A 24,259-nucleotide genomic window follows, 5' to 3' on the forward strand; every position below is an offset into this window, starting at 1 on the left:
CTGACCAAACATTACTTTTGTGGTTCTGTCTTTCAATAGGATCAATATTGGCTGAAGGTGATAACTTTGAAGGCTTGGAGTGGGTGAAGGACATGAGGAATTCTGGGTCCCTGTGGTGCCATTTGCCATGAAAATCCCTTCTTTTCTTTATTGCAGCCTTGCTAGGGCAGGACAATATGGCAACCAGTAGCAAGCCTGGTAGTGGTGTGCGTGGAATGTCCTGGCGAAAGCGGGAGACATTGGATCTCCTCTCCCTATGGGGAGATCAGAAGGTTCAGGAGGCACTGGGGTCTTCCCGTAGGAATATTGAGATTTATGAAAGGATCTCTGTGGAGATGGCATTGAGGGGGCATAAGCGATCTGCGGTGGAATGTCGGACAAAAGCAAAGGGGCTCCGTCAAGATTACAAGAAGGCGGTGGCGCATGATAGTCAACCGGGCAATTCACGTGCAACCTATCCATATTACAGTGAGCTCCACCGCATTTTTAATAGAGACACCAACACTTCACCACTGCATGTTGCGAGGAACCTCGATCTTCAGATTGCAGTTGAGCAACGCCAGTCTAGCTTGGATGTTGGTGCAGGAACAAAAGAACTGTTTGTGGAGGATCTGCTGATGTTAAATCCAGAAGATACACGTTGCTCCACACCCCTGGATATAGGTGAGTTGCCACATTGCTGCAGTGTGAACTCTTTTACTCCACTTTGTTGGGACTTTGGGTTTATTTTCTTTGGTTTTGATCCACGTCTACATTCTTCCTTCTGCAGGTATGGTTGGTGAAGTGAGCAGACATTCTGGAGAAGAAGACCTTGATGAGATCAGGATCTCCAGTGATCTTGAGTGCAGTATGTTTCACTTTGCCATCCCTGTCCCCGCCTTTTTTTATAAAGAAATGTATCTGCAGTCCTTTATATAATAAAAGTGCTATGGTAGTGGCCAAAGCTGGCTCTCCCATTGGCTGTGGGGTGCACTGCATAAACCCGTCAACCACCACTCAAGGTCTGTTGTGTTCCATTGGCTGAGGATTGAGGCACTGCTTTGCATAGGAGAGAAAGAAAGCCTATCCTCGAAGGGAAGGAAGAGGGAAACTGCCACAGAAAGCTGTCCCTCAATTGGCTGAGGGCTCCTCTTCTGAGGAACCAAACAGCCAGAGACACAGATATCCCTTGGCTACAGAACAGTGGTGTTTTATTCTAGGTACAGAAAAACAGAGAATATGAAATCCTGTAGTTAAGACTAAGCCACTGGGGAAGCTGCCTTTGCTTTTCGTTCAGTGCCTGTAGCTAGTCAACCAAGCTTGGTTTTGTCAGAGGACAGAAGATAGGGAAGGAGACCCTTTCTAGGCCTGTTTTGGCCTTTGAGGGAGAGCTCATTGGGACCAGTCCTGACTAGGGTTGCCAGCTCCAGGTTGGGAAATTTCTGGAGATTTTGTGGTGGAGTATATGGAAGCCAGAGTTTGGGGAGGAGAAGGCCTCAGCTGAATATTATGCAATAGAGTCCACCCTCCAAAGCAGTTATTTTCTCCAGGAAGAGAGAGAGAGAGAGAGAGAGAGATGTGTTGCCTGGAGTTCAGTTGTGATACCAAGAGATCTTCAGGCCCCACCTAGAGGCTGGCTACCCTAGGCCTGGCAGCACCCTCTGGGTGACTTGATGACACCTGACTGGCATGACTTAACTAGATCTGGCTGTTTGCTCCTGTTCAGCAGCAGTCCCCCTGTGACAGTCAGTGTGACTTGACAGTCAGCTCTTCAGAGCAGGGTCTGCCAGACCCAGGTTTCTACTATGGAAGCTGATTGGGTGGTTTTGGACCACCCATAGACTTTCAGCCTAACGTGCAAAGGGTTGTTGTGCAGATCAAAAGAAGAGGAGAATGATGTAAGCTGCTTTAGTCCCCCACTGCAAAGAAAGACTGTCTTATTCCTGGTTAGAGGCTGCAGAGAGCGAGGAGGAGATGGAAAGCAATCAACCCCCACCTCTTTTGCCCCGTCCCTTCTTCCTCAATCTACCCCCCCTTCTCTGATAACCTACCCCACATTTCCCCACTTTTTCCATTTCCTTTCCCAGCAGCTGCCTTGTCAACATACCTTTTCTCCCTCCATCTTTCCTTCCTCTCCCCACCAAGGCCATGACACTCACCTACAGCAGATTTCTAGTGCCTGTTGTATTTCTCCCCACAACAGGCTTTATTATTAGGTTCAGCAAAAAAGTGCTAAGGAAAGCCCTTAGTTCATAGGTATCAATGTTTCCCCATTTGCTCTGCTCATTTCTTCACATGGAGTGGGGGGCTATGCCGAAGGGGGAGTTGTCAGATTTGACAGTTTCCCCATCATTTGAAGCTTATTAGGCAGAACCAGCTACCATAAAGTAGTAAAGATTATCTGGGGTGCTTGCATATGTGACAAACCACTCCTCTGCCCTTGGGCTGGCAACGGTGCAATGAAGTTGACCCCCCCCCCCTTGCCCTTTACAAGATTGATGTTTTGTTTTTACACTCTTCAGGAGACTTGTCAGAAGAACCAGGACAAGAAGAATTGCCCAGTCAGCAACCATTGCCAGCAAATGCCAACACAGGAGACATTCCAGGTCAGACTTGCTTTTACCTTCTGAGATTGGGTTTCCAGTACATTGCAGCCATGAGCCCCAGATACTGTCTCGCTGAAGCAATGTTCTTCTTTTCATCTCTGCACTCTAGCCCATCTTACACCCAGTCAGCATTACTGCACAGTAGAGTTTGGTTATGGGAGCATGACGGCCACTTTCGTTGATTGGCTTCTCAGTTTTGGTTTTCTGGGCACAAAAGTGGGGAGTAACTTAAAAACTACTATGACATATGTATTCCACTTGTGAGAATGTGATGTAGCCATTAGCAAACATATAAGGCATCCACTGAGGCTGCCCAGCAACAGAGGGTGACTTCATGTTGACCTTAGACATTGTGGTGTGCAGCATTTGTTAAGATAACACTTGTTCTGCTTACAGCTGACAACTCCAAGGGACAGATGTCGCCAGCCATGCGTTTGGCCAGTATTCGGAACAGAAAAAGGCATGTTGCTGGGCTCAAAGATGTCGCACTGCAGATGCTTCACCAGCATGAACGTGAAGAGCAGAAGTCTGCACAGCGTCATGAGGAGCTGATGGCAGCTGAGGAGAGGCGCTTGGCCAAAGAAAGGCAACTGTATGATAGCATACTGGAAGAGATGAGAATGAGTGGGCAGACTTTCAGAGATGCCATGGAGAAGTATACCCAAGCCATGTTCACAGCTGCTGAGGTCATTAAATCCCTTGGTAACTCTCAAAATATGGTGCATTTGGTTGCCCAATCACCAGCACCCGTCCCAGAACATGTTCTAGCAGAGGGGAGAGAAAATAGAAACACTATAAAGAAGTGTTCGTGCACTGGAAAAAAGAGGGCCTATTTGGACTTGTGAGATATGATGACTGTGGACAAACTCCATATGTAGTTGGTACATTTTGTGTTGGAAAACAGTGATAAGAGGCTAAATATGTTGACCTTCCTGGGCAGTGTTTGTCCATGCATTTCTGAAAGTGCCTGGTATAGCTAAAACATCTTTCCAATAAAATAAACTGAAAATTACTTGAGCTTTACTTTTTCACTAGTAGATAAAGGAAAGGTTGACCCAGTGTTTGCAGAAACCTATGTCACCAGCTCACTGTGCTGTGGCCTTCCAGGAAGGACTATTGGGTGCTGGCGCCCTGTCTGTATCTTGGGGTCACAGCTAACCTGGCAAGGTCACCCCTGGACACCAGTGTGTGATGGGGGTGAGGTCATCATACATGTTTACCCAGGGGAACATCCTGAGCTTTGGGAGATGATCCGGGGGAGGGTTTGGACCTTGTTAGTGTGAATGCTCTGTGGTACATCCAGATGCACACCACTGTTCTCCAGGTGAACTTGCCTTTGTAGTCTGTGTGACTGAACTGTGATTCCATGGGAGTACCAGGACACACACTGAAAAACATGAAGAGTTGTCGCTTTCATGTTACTGTGGCAATCATGAGAAGTACTCTTCATCTGTGTATTTGTTGGATGTTACTTACATTGGGTTAATCAATCACAGTGTGTCAGTTTGGTGTTGCACATACATATATCTGCCTTCAGATTTTCAACTCATTATATGCCAACAAAGCTCCCTTGTGATTAGACACATGCTATGACTACTCGGGACCCAGTGATACCATTTGAAGTCAAGAGCAGCTTTGCTTGCTTTGTTGGGATGTCACATAACTTTCTGCCTGTTTGGAAACACCATTGTGGAATGTTACATGACTTGTTAAGATAAGGGTGAGAGTGCAACTATAACAATGGTTTAAATTCTAAGGCAAAGGTCTTAATCTTCTTCATGGTCACTGTGCAGTCTACACACATGGGTTCGTGCCCTTTGCTCGAATCCGATCTCAGAGAACTCCCAACAGCAGCATAGCGTATTTTTGGCGGGCTCCTCTCCCACCCTGGGGAGCAGGCTCGCAGTGCGCATGCCTAGAATGGGGGAGGAGTCCGCCTCCCACTCAGTTTCTTTTTTACCGCTGCCCTTACTGGTCCTCATTGCGCCTAGCTCCTCTCCTCAGCTTTTCCATCGTCGTTTTTCTTCTCTTCATCATCGTCCTTCTTCTGTCATCGTCTCTTCATCTAAAAAAAAAAAAGAAAGATCCTTCGTGAGTGACTTTCTTTTCTTCCCCTTCTCCCCCCCTCCCTCACCCTGGCGGACAAAAAGGGGACCACCACCTTTTTAAAAAGGTGTCTAAAGTGCTGGGCCAAGCTCCCTTCCATGGACAGCCGCTCCTACTGCCTCCTGTGCTTGGGAGGACACAAAGTCGAGACTTGTGTCCATTGTAAAGGATTTGGCAAGCAGACGCAAAAAAATCGAGCTGCGCATCTTCAAAGCCACTTACTTGAACTCTCCCTGATGCCTTGTTCGTCTGCTTCAACCTCTTCGCTGCCTCCCTCCCAAAAGGAGCAGGGAGATTAATAATAATTTTAATAATAATAATTCGGCTTTGTTGGCTGCTTCACATAAAAAGAAGCATAAGACTGATAAGGAGAGGCATTGGCCTACGGCACCAAAGGATCCAGTCAAGACACCGGAAATTGTCTCTGCACAACAAACATCGACAGCTTCGATCTCTACAATCTTGATTCCGACGAGCTTTACAACTCTGATCTACTCTGCTCCGACTTCTACAGCCTCGATTGCAACAACCTCAACCTCTATGACAACTGCTGCACCGCTACTGATTTCATCAGGATGCTCAACTTCGACGGCTCCTCTAGACTCATCCACTGTCATTGTAATTCCTGATACAGAGACCCTCGATATGGATGCACTACTTTTGGCTGCAGCTACTATAAATAAGGCTCTCGATTCTGCCACATCGGGCCTTCAATACCGATCTGACACTCAACTCTCCTCGACAACGAAAGGAGAAGGTTTTGAGAGGTACCAGATATGTTTCTCTTGTGCCATTCTCCTCGGTGTCGTCTTCTTAGACCTGCCCAGTTTACCTCGCATAGTGCTACTTCTCACAGCGCCCCGCTTCAGATGTCTCATTCACGCTCCGCTTTCAGGCGTAGACGCTCTGATTCCAGAGGATCACGTCGAAGCCTTCATCATTCAAGGTTGGCATCAAGACATCGATCAACTTTGAGAAATCGCAGATTGACTTCTAGAGCTTCCCATAAAGACAGAAACCTCCATCGATCCTGTTCGACAGCAAGATATCGATCTACACGCCGTAGACACTTTTCACCAACCCCTACACCTTCGAGAGCACCGTCTCCAGATACTTACTCTCAATGGTACCATGGTCATCCTAATGGTAAAGGTTCGATCCGTGTCGGCCGTCCTGTGGGTGCCAGACCTGTAGAGGTAGCTATGGTGCATTCTATTTCTCAACCGCCAACACTCATACCTTACACGGCCCCTAAAGCATCGGCCGCTTCTGGAGCTCCTTCGCAACTTCCTGCTCCTGTCTTGGAGCCTATTTACATGCCAGATGATTTACTTCACGAGGATTCTGTTGTTCCAGCACCTAAGGACATGGAGGACCCATGCTCTGACGCATTGTCATCAGCATCATCCTCTTCAGAGCCCGCCAACCCACTGCTTCCAGATCAGCTGGACGACATCACTCCTCCTAGCCCATTATCACCACCTGAAGGGGCGAAACCATACTTAGAAATGATCACCAGGATGGCTGAAGCATTTCACATTCCTGTCAACACAGACAAGCCGGAAGTCACAGATCTGGTTTATAAACTTGTTCAGGACCAACTGCCACCGGCAACTTTGTTGCCAATGTTGCTTGTCCATCTTGCAACACTTAAAGAGGCTTGGGAGGCCTCTATTCCACCTACTCCAAAACGTCTTGATGCTCTGTACAGAGTACAGTCTTCCGACGCCAAGTTTCTTTTTTCACACCCAGCTCTGAATTCTATGATAATTCATTTGACTTTGAAATCGAAACCAACTCGACGTCCTGCTCCTCCTGAGTGAGAGGACCATAAGTTGGATGCATTAGAGCAAAAGCTATACTCCACTACTTCCACTCTGAGTAAGCTTCACACTTATTTGGCCTACTTTTCGGCCTATAATTTTAATTTGGCTAACCGCCTGCCACCTCTTCTGACCAACTTCCCTGATGCCTCACTTCCTCAAGCGACGGCTATCATTCAGGAGTTGTCTGCTGTTTCTCACCAACAAATTCATTGAAACATGCAGCATCATACTCTTCCAGAGTACTAGCCACTTAGATAGCGATATGCCGCCATGCTTGGCTTTGTTCTACCACACTCCAGCTTGACCTCAAGATGAAGGTGAAAGATCTCCCCTTTGATGGGGAGGGCCTCTTTCATACCACCACTGACTAGGTTCTCTCCAATGTCGATGACAGTAGAAAGAAAGCGAAATATCTAGGAATGGCTACCCCTTCTTCATCCAACTCCTATCGTCCCAGGCAATGGTCTTCTCAACGGAGATACTTTCCTCCAAAGTTCTCTTGGAGGCGGAAGCAATTCTTGTCCTCCGCCCACAAGAATGTTGACCACAGATGCTTCACTCAGTGGCTGAGGAGCCGACTGTGAAGATTTCACAGCACAGGGAACCTTGTCCACAACTACCAGTTTGAGGCACATCAATGCACTTGGACTCATGGCTGTTCAGCTTACTCTGAAATCTTTCCTTCTACACTTGAAAGACCATCATGTCCAGGTGGCTTCGGACAATGTAACTGTCTACTACGTCAACAAACGGGGGCACGAGATCGCCTTCTCTCTGCAAACAAACTCAACATCTATGGAACTGGTGCATTCACAACATCATCTTTCTCTCTGAACACTTATGCAGATGCGCTCAGCAGATCACTGCACAGCAACCTAGAATGGATGTTCAAAGATTGCTATCTTCGTCCAATCTTCTGAGCAGGTGGAAGCCTTTGCATCCCCTTCCAATGTGAAATGCCCAATCTTTTTCAGCAGGGGCCCTCCAACCAACCATTCACTCGGGGATGCCTTTCTACACCAGTGGTCAGGAAGGCTATTTTACATGTTCCCTCCGATCCCATTGATAGCCAGGACTATTCAGAAATACGGAAAGACCACACGGACTGTATCCTGATAACTCCATGGTGGCCACGTCAAGCCTGGTTTTCTCCTCTGCTACTGCTCTCACAAGGGGTCTTTTGTCGTTTGCCTCTGGACCTAGACGTTCTGACTCAGCACAACAAGAATGTTTACCATCACAACCCAAAGTTTTTTCGATTGACCGCCTGGAGAGTCAGACCCTGACCTGCTCACCAGAAGTCAGGGAGGTATTCCAGAATGCGAGGAAACCCTCAACACAAAAGTCATATCGACTCAAATGGAAACTTTTTCTATCTATGCAGGAAAGCATGCTATGGATCCGTATACTGTGCCTTTGCAGATGCTTTTTTCCTACTTGCTCTCCCTCTCTGATGCGGGCCTCAGCTATTCTTCTTTGAAGATGCATCTCTTGGCCATTTCAGCTTTCCACGTCCTAGTGGATAACTCTTCAGTTTTCTTGCATCCACTATCTAGGGCATTCCTGAAAGGATGCTCCCATCTAAAACCTCCCATTAAGCCTCTGATGTCCCCATGGAGTCTCTCTCTCGTACTCACGCAACTCAAGGGAAAACCCTTTGAGCCCTTGACCACAACTTCCCTGCAACTCCTTTCTTGGAAGATGACCTTTTTAGTGGCTTTAACATCCACTAAAAGAGCAAGCGACATATCAGCTTTTAGGTCTGATCCTCTGTATAATGTTTTCCACAAAGATAAAGTGGTTCTCCGCCTGGACCCAACCTTTCTACCCAAAGTCATCTCCTCCTTTCACCTTTCACAGTCCACAATCTTACCAACTCTTTGTTCTAATCCTGTTGATGATATATATACCCTGGACGTGCATAGGGCACTTGCCTTTTATCTGCAAAGGACTGCTGCCTTCAGAAAGGACCACAGACTATTCATGGCCTATGGTGTACCTCAGCAAGGTGCCAAGGTATCACCTTAATGCCTTTCTAAGTGGGTATCTTCCACTATAAGGCTTTGTTACGAGATTGCAAAACAGCCCTTACCTGAAGTCATCCGCAGCCACTCTACCAGAGCGGTCTCAACTTCCTTTGCCTTTCTCCATGGAATTCCTCTGGAAGACATTTGTGCAGCAGCCACTTGGTCTTCTTTGACCACCTTCGTGACTCATTATTACCTCGATGTGCGCTCTAGGCGAGATGCGTCCTTTGGAAGATCCGTGTTTTCTTCTATTTTCCAGTGACAGCATCACCTCTGATCTCAGGTGAGCCTGTAAGACAGCATGGTTTTATGTTTCTAACCTTTGCTTGGTTCTAGGTTGCTCCAGTTTTTCTACCAGCACCCACTGTCCAACTACTACAGCTTGCTAATTACCCATGTGTGTAGACTGCACAGGGACCATGAAGAAGATAAACAGGTTGCTTACCTGTTAATGATGATCTTTGAGTGGTCACCTGTGCAGTCACACACGACCAGCCCAGCCTTCCCCACTTCTGGCACTTCCTTCTACTTAACTGCTGTTGGACTGGCTAGTGGCAGCTGGAAGAAACTGAGTGGGAGGCATACACACTGCAAACCTGCTCCCCAGGGCGGGAGAGGAGCCCGCCAAAAACATGCTACGCTGCTGTTGGAGTTCTCCAAGGTCGGATTCAAGCAAAGGGCACAAACCCATGTGTGTAGACTGCACAGTTGATCACTCGAAGATCATCAGTTACAGGTAAGCAACCTGCTTTTCTGGAGAAAGCCCCTCACTCAAGTTTGTTTACGCTACTGTAATGTTTTGTGACCTTGCAGCACCCTCTCCTGAGAGCCAGCTTGGTGTAGTGCTTAAGTGTGCGGACTCTGGGAGAACTAGGTTTGATTCCCCACTCCTCCACTTGCAGCAGCTGGAATGGCCTTGGGTTAGCTATCGCAGGAGTTATCCTTGACAGGGCAACTGCTGTGAGAGCCCTCTCAGCCTCACTTACCTCACAGGGTGTTTATGTCTCTGATTCAGAGAGAAGGGCGGGGTATAAATCTGCAGTCTTCTTCCTTTCATCATATGTGATCCTTCAATCTACCCACCCCATCATAAGAAATGTATGCAGCGTGTGCGCACAAACCAAAAGAACAAAACCAGAATTGCTGCACATTTCTATATTATCTATTATTGCACAAGCTTACAAAAATGGGTTTGCCTCTTTCCTGTGGGAAGTTTGGAGAGAGAGCCTGAGCTACATACAACAAAAAGGGAGAAAGTAGGATCGTGTGGGTAACCTATAGTGACAGAGCCATTAAGCCACCATAAAGTAAACAGTGAATAGAAAACAGCCTGCTCAGTTGCTGGGGACAAACTGTTAATTGGGGATTCTTGGCTGAATACAGTGACTGGTGGCCAACATCCATGTAAGCCCTTTTTAAAGGGTTAGGACATTTTTCTACCTGTGACCCCACTAAGATGATATGTTTGGGTCTGCAGCCATGGTGGTGTTAAATCACAGACCATGGTCTGATCACTCATTCTGTAGGGAGAGTAGCTCATTAGTAGCCATTCCGCATGCCATTTCCTGGCTTTGGCTGGGATGAAATGAAATGAAACAGAGGACATGAACAGTGCCACTGGAAAGATGTCTGCAGAGATAAGGCAGACATAAGCCATTTGCAATTAATCCCCCCCAAAAAACAAACAAACAAACCAGTACCTGGATCTGGCTAGATCAGGTTCAACTGCACGCATGTAAAGCTGAGTGCTTTAAAATGAACTATTTTATTTAAACAATACAGATTTGGGCAGTTTATTGCAGTAACCCCCCACATGTGGATTGTAAGAAGTTTTTTTTTTGTATTAATTGGCATTTACATGGATGTGAGCTCACAATTTTTTTACTTATAGGGCACTGAGAACAGTGCCTCCCCCCAATGTGGCAATATTGAGTTGAAATTTCCCTTCTCTTAACTATAATACAGACTCACACATCATTTTTCCAGTGAACTTTTTACAAACATAGACAAAAGGTTTCATTTCTCCATACACACACATACACCGATGCTTGTATTGAATGGGGAACATGCACTTTGCATGGACAAGTACAGGTTAGAATGGCTTCTTTCATTTGGCAAGTAAGCCAAGGGAGACCCCCTCTCCTTTAACTATGCTGATTTTGGTACTTAGCCAGCACCTCCCTGAGGGTGATGGGGATCATAGTCCTCATCTGGCATAGCTCTTACAATTCTGGGTTGTGGTAGGCAACATTCTGTGGCAGTTCATGCCTGCTCATAGTTTGCATCAGCCAATACATGTTCCTTCTCACACATACTGTACAAGATCACACATGCAGTGACCACTGTGGTGATATTTTCTGGAAACACTGAGGCAAGCAGGCAGCGCCAACATGCCTTCAGTTGCTTGAAAGCACACTCAACCACATTTCATGCTCTGCACAATGCATGGTCGAAGTTCCTCTCACACCTGTTCTCGGGGTTTCATAGGGCTTCATGAGCCATTGCTTCATGGGGAATGCATCATCAGCCACAATCAGGACAAGTACAGTTGTCCCTTCAAGATGGAGCGTCGGGTTCCCAGGACCAATACTCCTGAATCCATGGCTCTGCAGAGCCAAGAGTTGTCGAAAATATATGCATTGTGGCTCTGTCTGTTCTAGCCATCCTCAGCATTAATGACTCTACCACTCCTTGAAGCCAATCATAAATGGATATTTTGACTGTCCTCTGCTTGGAAGAAAAGGAAGCAAGGAAACCCTAGGAGCTTGCTTTTGTCTTGTGTTGCGTCAAAGTATCTCTAGTCAGTGTTAACCTGAGAAGAACACAGAATTCAACAGTGATTGAAGCTGGGTAGCATTCAGCAGTATTGTTCGGAAATTATGTTCATTGCTGAAAGCTTTATGGAATGCTTGCTGAATAGTGATTGTAGAGCACGAACAGTGTTGGTGTGGCAAGTTCCCACCAAATCGAGACAATGTGCTTGGGTTGACCACAACCTTTGCCTTCTTCCCACAATGTTTGACCAGAATATGTGTGTATGGTTTGGGTGTGTCACCAGTAAAAGTGCTGGCATTCCAGATCATGATGTGGTCACCTTTGTAAGCACAGATTGAAGACGGGGGGTTTCATGCCCTGGTATTCAACCCAGTGTGAGCTCCTTATGTGTTCCACATAGCAAAGGGCAACAGCACCAATGTAATTTCACAACAAACATTTTTTCTTACTATCACATAGGTGCTAATGAGATTAGAGGTGTAATAGTTGTGATTGTCTGTTTCTATGTACTTGAAGATCAGTGCATGAGCAAAGTAACCTCTAAGCGTTAGATGTCTGCTTCAGAGCAACCACCTGCGTCCCTTAAAGGAAAGGAGACATTGTGAAAATTGCCAATTGATCGATGTCAACATGTCATCAAGGAAGCTACACAGTAGCAAATGTAGTTGTTATTTTCAAACTTTGCTTATGGCATGAGATGTGACAGAAATGAATCGTGGTATGTGGTATGCAGCTTCATTGTAGGAATAGTTGCCGTACAGAAGTGGTTTTTCAAAAGTCTATCTGAAATAGAATTTCTTAAATTTTAATGCACTGAGTAAGTTTCCTAAGATCCGTCAGAATTGCATGCTGAAGTCAACTAATATATTGTATAAAGAACATTATCAGCAACTTTCTGTTATAAGATTAACATAAGTATTTTATCTGTTGTCCTGCAAATTGTGTTAAAATTGAATTTATGCCCCTGAAGAGCTAACATGTGTTCATCCTTATGTTTTAATTTGCAGGAATTTCTTCATCATCAATTGGTACGCAGCCAAGTCTTTCTCAGAAGGCATTGGTGGAGGAGACTGTAAAGCCTACTGCCACAGGTGATGTCATGGCATATGTAACGGATGCAGAGCTGATGGACACATGGTACAGTTCTGAGATTTCCTCTACATAGTTTATCTAGAAATAAGGCTGCATGACTAGCTCACAATTAGGGATTGCCATAAACCAGCTCATGAGCCAGAATTTGGGCTTAACATGGGTTGGTTTGGGGTTCCGGAAGCAATGTTCAGCAAAGTACGCGCTCCCCAAACATTTACTAAACTTTAGGCTATTTGCTTTGACTCTTTGGGGCTATTCAGAGGTCTTTGTCCACCAGCTCAGCTGTCTCAGGTTCCCTCCTTTAGACAGGCTGCATGAGGGAGCCCCTTTCAACGGGCTGTGCGAGACAGACCGAAACAGCTGGGCCTAGTGGGAAGAGGCCTTGCCCTGCCAGCCCAGATGTCTTGGGATCCCTCATGCAGCTTGATGAAAGGGGCTCTCTCATGCAGCCTGTTTAAAGGCTGTGCAAGGGTGCCTTGAGACAGCTGGATTGGTAAGGTAAAGGTAAGGTAAAATTTTATTTGTATCCCGCCCTCCCCGCCTAAGCAGGCTCAGGGCGGCTAACAACATCTTATACATATACAGTAATAAATGTAAAAACTTTAAATTTAACAATAAAACTTAAACTTAACATCATAAAAACCCGTTAATGTATTTAAAAATTCATAATTTAATTTCATCTGGCAGCAATGGTGGCATTCTGACGCTAATTTCTGCCGGTATGATTAGTTCCATGTTGACATAGGTCCTTGAAAGGACCATGTTGGCGGATCCTTAATTAACAACAGCAGTCGATATATGCTTGTTTAAAGAGGGCAGTCTTGCAGGCCCTGCAGAACTGATCAAGGTTCCGCAGGGCCTGCACCTCCTCAGGAAGCTGATTCCATAGGGCGGGGGCCGCTATTGAAAAGGCCCGTATTCGGGTGCTCTGAAGCTTGATCTCTTTCGGCCCAGGGATAGTCATTTTATTTTTACCAACTGACCTCAGTGCTCTCTGGGGTTCATATGGGGAGAGACGGTCCCTCAGGTAGGCCGGTCCTCGGCCATATAGGGCTTTAAAGGTAATAACCAACACTTTGTACTGGACCCAGTAGGTAATTGGCAGCCAGTGCAGTCCGCGCAGCCCTGGCCGTATGTGCTCCCATCTCGGGAGCCCCAACAGCAACCTGGCTGCTGCGTTCTGCACCAGCTGCAACCTCCGGATCCGGCACATAGGTAGCCCCAAGTAGAGGGCATTACAGTAGTCCAATCTTGAGGTGACCGTTGCATGGATCACTGTTGCGAGGTCGCGACGCTCTAGGAGAGGGGCCAGCAGCCTTGGCAGGGAAAGGTCTGTCTGTCAACTCAGCTGCCTTGAGCTCCCTTGAGTTGCCCCTTTACATGGGTTGCATGAGGGTGCCCCTTTAACCCTCTGGTTTTGCTCACAGTTTCAAGAGGGGTTTAAGTGGCTCCAAAATGCAGTTTGTGCCCATCCCTAGTCACAATCAGCCTGACTACCATCATGTCTTCGTTTTATGAGGGGAAATTCTCAAGTGATTGGGGCTGCAGTTAGTAAATCTCACTTATTAGAACTGGTTTTACGAGTAAATACATTAATTATATTATTCAAAATTTCATTATAAAGTCAGACTTTCAGCCCTCCAAAAGAGAGTACTCGAGGCAGCTTGCAGAAAAGTTAAAATTCAGAAGGAAACCCCTGTGACAACACAATTGGTAATCACACAGAAACATTAATTTATACCGTTCTAGAACAACCAGCATTGCTGTGATCATCTTTTAAGTTGCAAGCTGTTATTTTTAAATGTAGGATGAGGTGAAGACCACATGTCTCTGTGCGTACAAGGCAAAATTGTTCATGTACAGACCTGAGTTGGGTTATGGTCACACATAAAGAGAAGAGTTTAGGTCATCAACCCTTTTCAGTTTCATTAATGGAAATTGGACTTCTCATACTACTGTTAGCTTTTTAGGAAAGAAAGACATGCCCAATTGCCTTTTCCCCTTTAAAGTATCAAAAGTGTTATTACAATTTTTATTGTAATAACAATTTTAGCTTTTACTCCGAAAAGGAGACTGACATGCTAATAAAATCAGTGCTGGAAGCAGGGTTTTCACTACCAAAATCAAGTGGAGAATAAAGGATTTAATCCCCTTCTGCTTCCTTGTGTGGCGTCATTCTAAACCATGGCTTGTTAGGGAAGCAATACTTTTCATAGGGCTAAAAAACCATTTTATTTTAATGTGGATCTTAGTGGATTAAAAAACCACTTCAGGTTTCCTGAGATGGATGTTGTCTCTGACTCTAGCTGGAAGGAAGTCTTCTTGGAGAAGAAGAAATTGGATTTATATCCCACCCTCCACTCAGAGTCTCAGAGCAGCTCACAGTTATCTTCCTCCCCCACAACAGATACCCTGTGAGGTGGGTGGGGCTGAGAGGACTCTCACAGCAGCTGCCCTTTCAAGGACAACCTCTGCCAGAGTTATGGCTGACCCAAGGCCATTCCAGCAGGTGCAAGTGGAGGAGTGGGGAATCAAACTTAACCACTACACCAAACTGGCTCTCTGGAGGAAGAGGAAGGCTTCTCAAAAGTTGGGGAGCCTTCATGGTCCAAGGAGTCCTTGGTTGGTTTGTTCCTCTGACTCTTGAATGGATGTAGTGGGGATTATGGAAGCCTTTGAGATCACACTTTTAAGGTGCCAGCCCTGCATGAGCCACACAAATAATTCATGGCACCAATTTTAAGATGTCAGAATAACTTAAGTTTGGGGGGGTGTTACTTATTTGTTCTACTGCGTACACAATACAATATAGTGGATATACTTAAGTCTTGACCCTGATTTTTGTAATTAGCTTAGAATTTCCTGTTCTGTTGTTTTGCCTTTATACAGCATGGAAATGTTTGAAAGTCATCAAGAAATGCCTCTTCAAGATCAGAAAGGCAAAATAGATCCACTGGACAGAACTACTGTAAAGGAGACTCCAGCAGGAACTGGTACTGTAAACATGGGATCGGCCACAACCAAGCTGAACAGGCAGCCTTGGACTGAGCAGAGCAGTTTATCATTCTCACCTTCTAAAACTCCAGGTTATGGGAGAAACAGAGAAATCAGTTCACAGCATCAATCCAATTCAATTAAAAATTACTTCCAAGCAACTACGAAGAAAAGGTACATTTACCTATATTTCTTCTGTTTGTGTATATATATATATATATATATATATATATATATATATATTACTCTGTCATACTAGTACCAATGTTTTATTCCTTTTTAAAAAACATTGGGGACAGAAAAAATGGGTTGGATCGCATACTTTTAATCTTTCTTGCTTTTCCCTGCCATTTCTAACCCTGATGAAGTTAATTCCCAGGATTTCAGGAGCCACGTGGAAAACAGTAATGCTGGTGGGGAGGTGGAAGGAAATGAAATCACATGAGCAGAGCTCTCTATTTTTGCCTCCAGCCCCATTCCCACTGCAGCCTCCTGGCTTGTGTGGCTATTAATCCAAATTATGATTACGTGATTCCCTGCAAGGTTACTCCAGGCATCCCCCTGTTTGCTTAGTGATGACTGTTTTACAGACAATAAAGATGGTCTTATTGAGATGAATGTGATTGATACACAGTTAAACCACATATAATTCAAGTGGATTGACTTAACCTCAGTAAACTCATTGTATGTCTGTTTTTATTCAGTCATAACATTAGTATTCATGGATGTGCTGTAGAGTGTGTGTTTAAACTGCTTGCTTTCTGGTTAAGGGAAAGGAAGGAGGAAGGAGAAACATCAGTATCAAAGTATGTGAAGGTAGATGAGAAATCATCCCAAGCTTCCATTCGTACTCAGCTCGTAACATCTTTGCCCTTGGAAAACAAAACAGAAGAATCGCAAAAGGGACAATGTACTCTGGATCAGAAAATGTACCAGTCTTCTGTAGACATGACAACAAAGTCTGTGATGGAGAGCAGCAAATCAGAAGGAAAAAATCCTAATGAAAATATTCCTACTAGAAAATCTGCAACAAAAAAGAGAAAAGAATTGGATAATTTAGTCGAAGATGCTGCTTCATTAGAGCTTGTTTTTGCGACCAAAGAGTTAGACTGGGAAGAAGACCTAGAAGATGGTGATGGAAAAAGTGGTGGTATGAAGAAAAAAAGGAAAGTAGAAATTAAAGGGAATGGTTTTCAAGAAGGAAGTTCTGAAAGAGGCACTGTGAAGCTATTGGTAAAGGCATTTTTTTCCTATCTTCACATTAATATTTTTGATTTTTCAGGCTGCAACAGAACCATAGGTTGGATCCCGCATAGCTTTCCATATGTGGTGGCATCTTCTGACGTAAGGAGCCCTTGCACTGGAGGAAAATGCCACAACAATCAGATCAAATCTAAAGGATTTAACCCTATGTTCATCTAGTATCTTGTAATAGTAACATGTTAGCACAGAGGTGAATTTAACTATTCAGAACTGACATTAAGAGTTGAAGGCAAGCCTTGAATGTCTTTGCATTTCAGAAAAGCCACTGCAGAGTATCTTATTGGCATCTCCAACAGACTGCCATTAGAAGCTGTTGAGAGACTTCTTAGCTCCATAGAGAACTGCTTTTGGATCTTTAAACAAGAATTAATTGTTTAAATTAATCAGTTTATATTCATAATGTTCCCATCAAGTGTCTAGGGGGGAAGGGGATCTTGTATGCTTTGGGTCCTCGTTGGAGAGAAAAGCAGGATGTATATATATTTAAACAAAAAATTGGCATCTACCTTTCTTTTTAGTCTTTCCTGTCTTCCTTCCGTTTTTGCCTCAAATACACAGTTCTGAGCATTTGCTTTGCCTTAAAATCCTGTGCACCCCTCTCCCCCCACCCCCCCCTCAGATTCTGTACCTTAAATATTTTATTTGAATTCCCTTTTGCCTTGTTCTTTGTAAATACCTTCCTTTAGTCCAGTTGCATTCCTGATCTTGTGTTGCCACAATAAATCAATAACAGTGTTACCCTGAACAATATTTTTTTTTCATTAAAGTTGTTCCATTCCTTGTTTTATGTATAAACTCCAAGTAAGTCACTTGGCAAGGCTTGACCTAGGAGCTCAATTAGTTCTGAGTTGATTAGCAAACTTTTTTTTTTACTTCCTCTACTCCCATTTAAAGTATGTGTTCCTTAAATAAAGAAGAAACAAGAAACTGTTATTTTGTAAGAGGGGAGAGTACAATCAGTTTTCAGCCATGTAACCCTCCACTAGTGGTCTTAAATCTAATATTTACTGTAACTGCTTTGTGTGTCAAACAGCAAGAAAATGAACAGGCCCTTCCAGCTTCAGTCCAGAAACAAGAGATTAAAAAAGAATCGACATATAGTACAAGAAATGAATTGCATGTAAGGAGTGTCTTCACACTGACATTTAATATTATATATGTGTGTGCATGTGTGTATTTACAAAAGGCAATGTAGAAAGCAATTTCCTTGTTTTTAATCAAAAGAATCCTTGGTAAGTAACAAATATCATAGCAAAATGAATTTTTGATGTCCTGCTTCATATCTGGAGGCATAGTATCTAAATAATATTCCTTTTAAACTGACTTTGCTACTAGTTTCCTTACCTGTTTCCTCTGCTTTCCATTTAGCTATGTAAAATGTCTGATTTTAGTTCATTTGAGAACCAAAGTCGAATCTGTTTCCTGTGTCTGTTGGAAGGACTGATGTAGAAGGGTTAAATAAACTATTATATCATCACGCAAACAAATGATGACAGTGGTAGATAAATCGATTTATTTTTAAAAAAAACTTTTCGCCATCAAGTTACAAGACTTACAGTGATCGTGTGGGACTTTCAAGGCAAAAGATATTCAGAAATGGTTTGCCATCACCTGCTTTGTGTAGAAGAGTTGGTTTTTATATACCATTTTTTTTTACCCAAAAGCAGTCTCAGAGTGGCTTACAATTACCTTCCCTTCCTCTCCCCACAACAGACATCCTGTGAGGTAGGTGGGACTGAGAGAGCTCTGAGAGATCTGTGACTGACCCAAGGTCACCCAGCTGGCTGCATGTGGAAGAGTGGAGAATCAAACCTGGTTCTTCAGTTTAGAGTTCAGTGCTCTTAACCACTACACCATGCTGGCATAGTGAACCTGGCTTTTCTTAGAATAGTCTGCTATCCAAATCCTAACAAGCCAATCCTGCTTGGCTTCCAAGATCTGATGAGAACAGGCTTGCCTAGCTATACTGATAAGGGCATGAATTTAATATAGATACAGCAGGAACTCATTTTCATATCAGGCCACACACCCAGACATCATTATTGTTTTGCACAGACTTTGTTGTAGAAAAAGCCCAGCAGGAACTTATTTGCCTATTAGGCCACACCTCCTATGCCAAGCCAGCTGGAACTGCATTGCTGTGTGTTCCTGCTCAAAAAATCCCTGCTATAGATGCAAACCAAAAATTATTGTGGTAGATGATCAGTGTGGTAGATAAATACATGTTTAGATAATTCAGTTCAAGAAATGACTACACAGAGTGGTACATTATTTTAGTTTCACTTAGTAAAATGGGTTTCACTCAGCAGCAGTTCACATGGGTGTGTCCTACTGAGTGCCATTGATGGGGAGGTTGGTGTGCTGTCTTGACAGAAGGCAATGGAGGCACTGGAGCCATGGCTGCCAGCACTATGCAGACTGTCAGAATTTGGCACAGTCAAGTGCTGTCCTCATATATGCTCAGGTTCTGCTAACCACTGGGCAGATGTGTAGTGCTGCAGCCACCACACCATTGCTGTCATTGCTTCATGTCTCCCTCTGGAAAGGGAACTGCAACCTGCTCTCTCTTTCTTGGTGGGAGGTGGTATATTTTCTAAGACCCATGTGCAAGGTGCTGCTGGGTTCTTTCAGATATAAAAAAAAATGAGCAAGTGATACCATTTATCATAAAGATTAAAAGTAGGATTACATGCATAAAAGTAGTATAGAATAGCCTCAGTTTAACTATTATAATTTTCCTCCTTCACTCCTCAAGGATCCTGATGCATTTGCAAGTGATGGCAGCCATCTTCCCAGCAAGCTTTTACTGACTGAATTTAGATCACTGGTGGTTAGTCAGTCAAGGAGAGGTGTCGCTGATTCCACTGCAAAAACAAATTATGGACATCTATACAACTTCAAAAAATTTAAAAAGGTTGGTATGCATTTTTAAAATCTGACACAAGAGGGCACTTTTCAGAAGTGTATACAAGTGTTTGCTTCTTTCAGATTTGGAGAATATTAGGTTTTTTTCATTTAAATCTGTAGATGAACTGACATTCTTACATGGTTAGAACAGATTTTTCCAGTTTTGTGGAGAACAGACTACTGAGACCACACCCTTCATAAACTGGATGCCAGCTGTTTAAGAAGCCTTTTAAATAATTTCTGGGGGGAGGGTTGTAAATCCTCATATAATTCAATAGATGTAATGGTCAGCAATTCATTTAAGAGTATCAGAATACAAAATATATTAATGAAACATATCTTAAATTGCAGTGCAGTTAATATTATTATATATTTTGTTTTTGACAGGTTCCTTATCCTGGAGCAGGACAGTTGCCGCACATTATTGGGGGATCAGATCTGGTAGCTCATTATGCTAAAAAGAATTCTGAAATGGAAGAATGGCTGAGGCAAGAAATGGAGGTAAGGAACACAATCATCTTTTCTAAAGTGCCAATAAAACCAGGTATTTCATTTTAATCTGCAAAGCACTTAGTACTACTACAGCTGGCCTTAGCTCATTTTCATATGCCACTTGATTGTGTTACTGTGCTGAAAATTCTCAAGAAACGCTTTGGAAAACAAGCAGATTGTTAATGAAAATCAACATGCTTCCACTAATTTCCCCCACTAAGTTCTCCAGTGGGGACCTGTCATTGTTCAGTGCCCTTCAGGTGTCCGTTTGTGCTGTTCCTAGCAGTAGCATGCCCTTTTTCTTTCAGTATGCAGTGCAATGAATGCAGTGCATTTGGCCATTAGTTTAGATCAGTCTTTTTAGCAGCGTATTTCAGGTAAATGTATGAAGAAATGTATTTAAAGATGACAAGGAGATTTTCATTTTTGGCACAGATTCTGAAAACGAACATTTATTTTTCTAGGAACAGAGTCGGCATGCAAGAGAGGAGTCACTTGCTGATGATCTCTTCAGGTAAGTGGTTTATCTTCAAGAACTGTCTCGCATCTCCCTATGGTGTCCTCCCTATTCTTCTGAGGGTTTTATTTTGGTTCCATGTAACAAGCCTGTGCTTCTCAATACTCATACTGCTTTAAATACACCAGTAGCTGGCTCTTCAGACATAAGGGACTAGGATAGGGATAGGCAGTGTTTTTAACCCAAATGCTATCCTGCACCCATCTACTTAAGACAATCAGGCATGTGGAAAGCACAGGGTTTAAGGGGGGCGGGCACGAGGCTTGTACTTTACCAGATGTATTGAGATCAAGCTGAAACCTGATGGTGCTGCCAACACCACTGGACACAGTGCCAAGCAAAATGATCTGGTATGCTGCTGTTTGGCATGCCATATCAGAGGTTTTCACTCATTCCCATCATATGGCAGGTAAAGTAGCTTCTTGTCTTCCAGAGCTTCCATATACAAAATAAACTTCAAAGTATGGAGCCAGAATTGAGCCTATGATGTGAGAATTTCTGTGTTTTAAATGTATTTGCCCCAGTGTGTTTGCAGAAGGAAGCATTTTTGCTTAATGGAATTTGTAATTCTGGGCGTGGGATGGTCCATCACTAATGGGAATAGGCTCTTTCTCCAGAACAGGGTCAGTTCTTCCAATCAATCCAGGAGGGAGAGTAGCCTGGGAGCTCTCCAGTCTTACCGGCCCTGTGGAAAGTACAAGACATGTTCTGCTCTCAGAGAGTACAGCAATCCAGGCAGGAATGGCGAATGACTCTGCCTGCACCATTGGACTGCAATTGGCAGTTGGCAGAGGGAACAGCCACTGGTGTGGGTTGGCCCTGGCAACAGTGGCTAGGCAGCAGACTCCTGCAGAGAGCTCTACATAGAATAGGGCCTTCTCTCCTGCACCCTCTCCATTGGGGTAGCAGTTGAATCCACACGTGGTCGCACTCAGCTTTGTGGCAGTGTCTGCAGCTGACTGGGGGACCTGGCAGTTCAGCCAATCTTGCACTTCCCATGGAATACCAGTAAGTCACCTGGTGGTGGACAGGGGTACTTCCAGGCTTCTGCCAAGGGTAGGTTTCTTCCATAGATTTGAAAGGTGCAAACTGGCAGAATAGGGGTGGCTGCCCTTGTGGGGGAGGGGGGGTTTGCCAGACTTATTTTAGGCACAAACTGCCATGCGAGTCTCAAGGGGGATTGGAGACTGCCTCCATCCCTTCATGAGTCAATGGACAACATTGGTGATGGACATATGGGTAGCAGACACCGTAACAGATGGTTACTTGCTGTAACTGGACTTCTTTCCCCTACGGTGGTTATACCTAGTTCCAAGAAAAGAGACTGGAAATTCACCATTTAATGTTGAAAGTTATTCAACACTGGATGGACATGGAAACCATAGAGATAGTATCAGCAGCCCATAAGAGTAAACGGGTTTACTCACATCCTTTCATGGTTACAAAAAAAAAAATGGATACATCAGGACTGTCCTGGACCTGAAATGGCTAAACAACTTTATCAGGACAGGATTTAGAATACGGTACTTTCAACATGATATTGCTACTTTACTTTAAACTGAATGTATTCTCTTAATTTGAATCCAATCTGTATTAAACTTGAGTGGTTTTACAGTCCATCTGAATGTATTTCCCTTTGAATTTCCAAACCAAGCATTTACTTTTTCTTTCCTTACTTTACAGATATAACCCGCATATAAAAAGAAGATAGCTGTCTCTTGATTTCAATTTACTGCAGAGAATAAACTTGTTTGGCTTCCTTGCTGGCTATACATTGTAGCACCAAAAGGTTCATTTCACATTGCTCATACCTATGAGAACCTGTAAAGAAGAGACATCTCTTGGTTGCAAACTCTTTAACAGTACTTGATGCAAACAAGTTACAGTTTAAAGTATTTAAAATGCATGTCACAATTTAGGAGCATTATTTTGGATGCAAACATTGCTTTATAAAAAAAATCTAGCAAAAAGTGTTTCTTTTTTAAAAGAACACTTGTTTTACCTTTTTCTTTTTTGATATGCCTTGCACAATACTGAAATAAGGACTATATAAACATTTTATATAAACATTTGATTTGGAATTTGTAGCATGGATTTTCAGATTTGTTTTCTGCATTACTTCTTTGCCAAATTAAATTTTATTGGGATGTATTGGGATGTGGAATCGTTTCTTGTGATGTTGGCATCAGATCTGTTTCCTTTGCACCAAAATGCTGATTGGGACAGTGGCAACTATGAGGTGTGCTACATTTCAAACAGAGTTCTACTTTGTGACATTCTGCAGGATTTCTGACCTGAGAAAGCCAGATAGGTCATTCTATTGATCAAGCAGATACTTTCCCTCTCCTGCACCAGTGCTCCCTCTAAGGCTGTGCATGTGAGCAGCCACTCCTTAACACAGGAGGCCCCACTCAGCAGCAGTGTGGAGCCACATTGGGTTTTGCACTGTCTGTTGCCCATTTTAAGATTAGAGTAATTGTGGTGCTGGAGAAGACTCTTGAGAGTCCTTTGGATTGCAAGATCAAATCAGTCAGTCCTAAGGGAAATCAACCCAGACTGTTCACTGGGAGGTCAGATGCTGAAGCTCAAATACTTTGACCACCAAATGAGAAGGGAGCACTCCCTGGAGAAGATCCTGATGCTAGGAAAGACAGAAGGCAAAAGAAGAAGGGGATGGCAAAAGATGAGATGGCTGGACAGTGTTACTGATGTAACAAACACAAATTTGAGCAGACTTTGGAGGATGGTGGAAGACAGGAGGGCCTGGCGTGACTTTGTCCATAGGGTCGCAAAGAGCTGGACTCGACTGTGCGACTGAACAACAAAAGTTGTATTCTACCCAGAATGTGAATTGCTCTGATCAATAGGGGGGTAAATTAGAGGGAACATTGTATACCCTCTTTCGCTTTAAGTTCAGAGTAACATAGTTTGAGAATCCTAGATGTGAATTCCCAAAACATGTCACCACATGTCTGTGAAGAATGAGCCTCCAGCAGCTGTAGAATCTTTATGCTGCTAGTTGTAGGTAGAAAATACACTCATAAACTTCTGCTAATTCTGTACAAACACAATTGCACGATGACATATGAAGATTTCTCAATTTATTTCAGACGAATTGGGACAGAAGTCACGTCCCCAGTCTGGTGAAAGAGCCTGGTTTCCTGTAAGCGTCCCCTACCACAACCAAAATCTAATTTCCTCCTTTCACTTTTGTTTCCTGTTCTATGGTTAAAGACAGTAAGGGCAATATTTCCAGTCTCAGTTATTTGTAGTTGAATTCTGCACACGCAGAATTTTTTGAAATAAACCCATGGAGTTCATTTAGGGTACTGGTCTTCTGCCTTTCCAGACTTGGATCTCATTGATCTGCTAGCATGTGACAAGAGAAGAGCCAGAGTGACTTTCACTGGTTTCAAATCATGAGGCTTGTGGACAGGAAACACAAGCTGAACACCAGGAGGTATACAAATAATGAGGAATAAGCAGAGGGTCAGCTCCATGGAGGAATCCTTTGAACCAAGGGATGTCCTACTCGAGCTGTCCTGCTGCTGCTGCTTTAGAGTGTGTTCAAATGGGGGTTCAGTATGCAGTGCCTTGTCCTCTACTTGTGTATTTTGAAATGGTGGTGGGGGGAGATCACTTTATTGGCCTTGTTACCCAGCAGATAGAACTTGA

At 43.8% G+C, this 24,259-nt stretch overlaps 1 protein-coding gene across 2 annotated transcripts in view; it reads left to right on the forward strand.

The window, feature by feature from the left end:
- NBN (nibrin) overlaps positions 1–22,735 on the forward strand; it is a 48,393-nt gene extending 25,658 nt beyond the window's left edge. Inside the window, exons 9-16 of one of the 2 annotated variants that reach the window (XM_060243532.1) lie at positions 12,327–12,456; positions 15,301–15,579; positions 16,176–16,638; positions 17,702–17,788; positions 19,424–19,582; positions 19,963–20,076; positions 20,532–20,581; positions 22,268–22,735. In XM_060243532.1, coding sequence (XP_060099515.1) covers positions 12,327–12,456; positions 15,301–15,579; positions 16,176–16,638; positions 17,702–17,788; positions 19,424–19,582; positions 19,963–20,076; positions 20,532–20,581; positions 22,268–22,295 — 1,310 coding nt within the window. In that variant the 3' untranslated portion in view covers positions 22,296–22,735. Of the gene's footprint in view, positions 1–156; positions 664–769; positions 848–2,501; positions 2,586–2,981; positions 3,598–12,326; positions 12,457–15,300; positions 15,580–16,175; positions 16,639–17,701; positions 17,789–19,423; positions 19,583–19,962; positions 20,077–20,531; positions 20,582–22,267 lie in introns of those variants that run through there. The other variant, XM_060243533.1, reaches the window with a different exon arrangement.
- Positions 22,736–24,259: the final 1,524 nt, after the last annotated feature.

Source organism: Heteronotia binoei, chromosome 7 (assembly GCF_032191835.1).
Source record: "Heteronotia binoei isolate CCM8104 ecotype False Entrance Well chromosome 7, APGP_CSIRO_Hbin_v1, whole genome shotgun sequence".
NCBI lineage: Eukaryota > Metazoa > Chordata > Lepidosauria > Squamata > Gekkonidae > Heteronotia > Heteronotia binoei.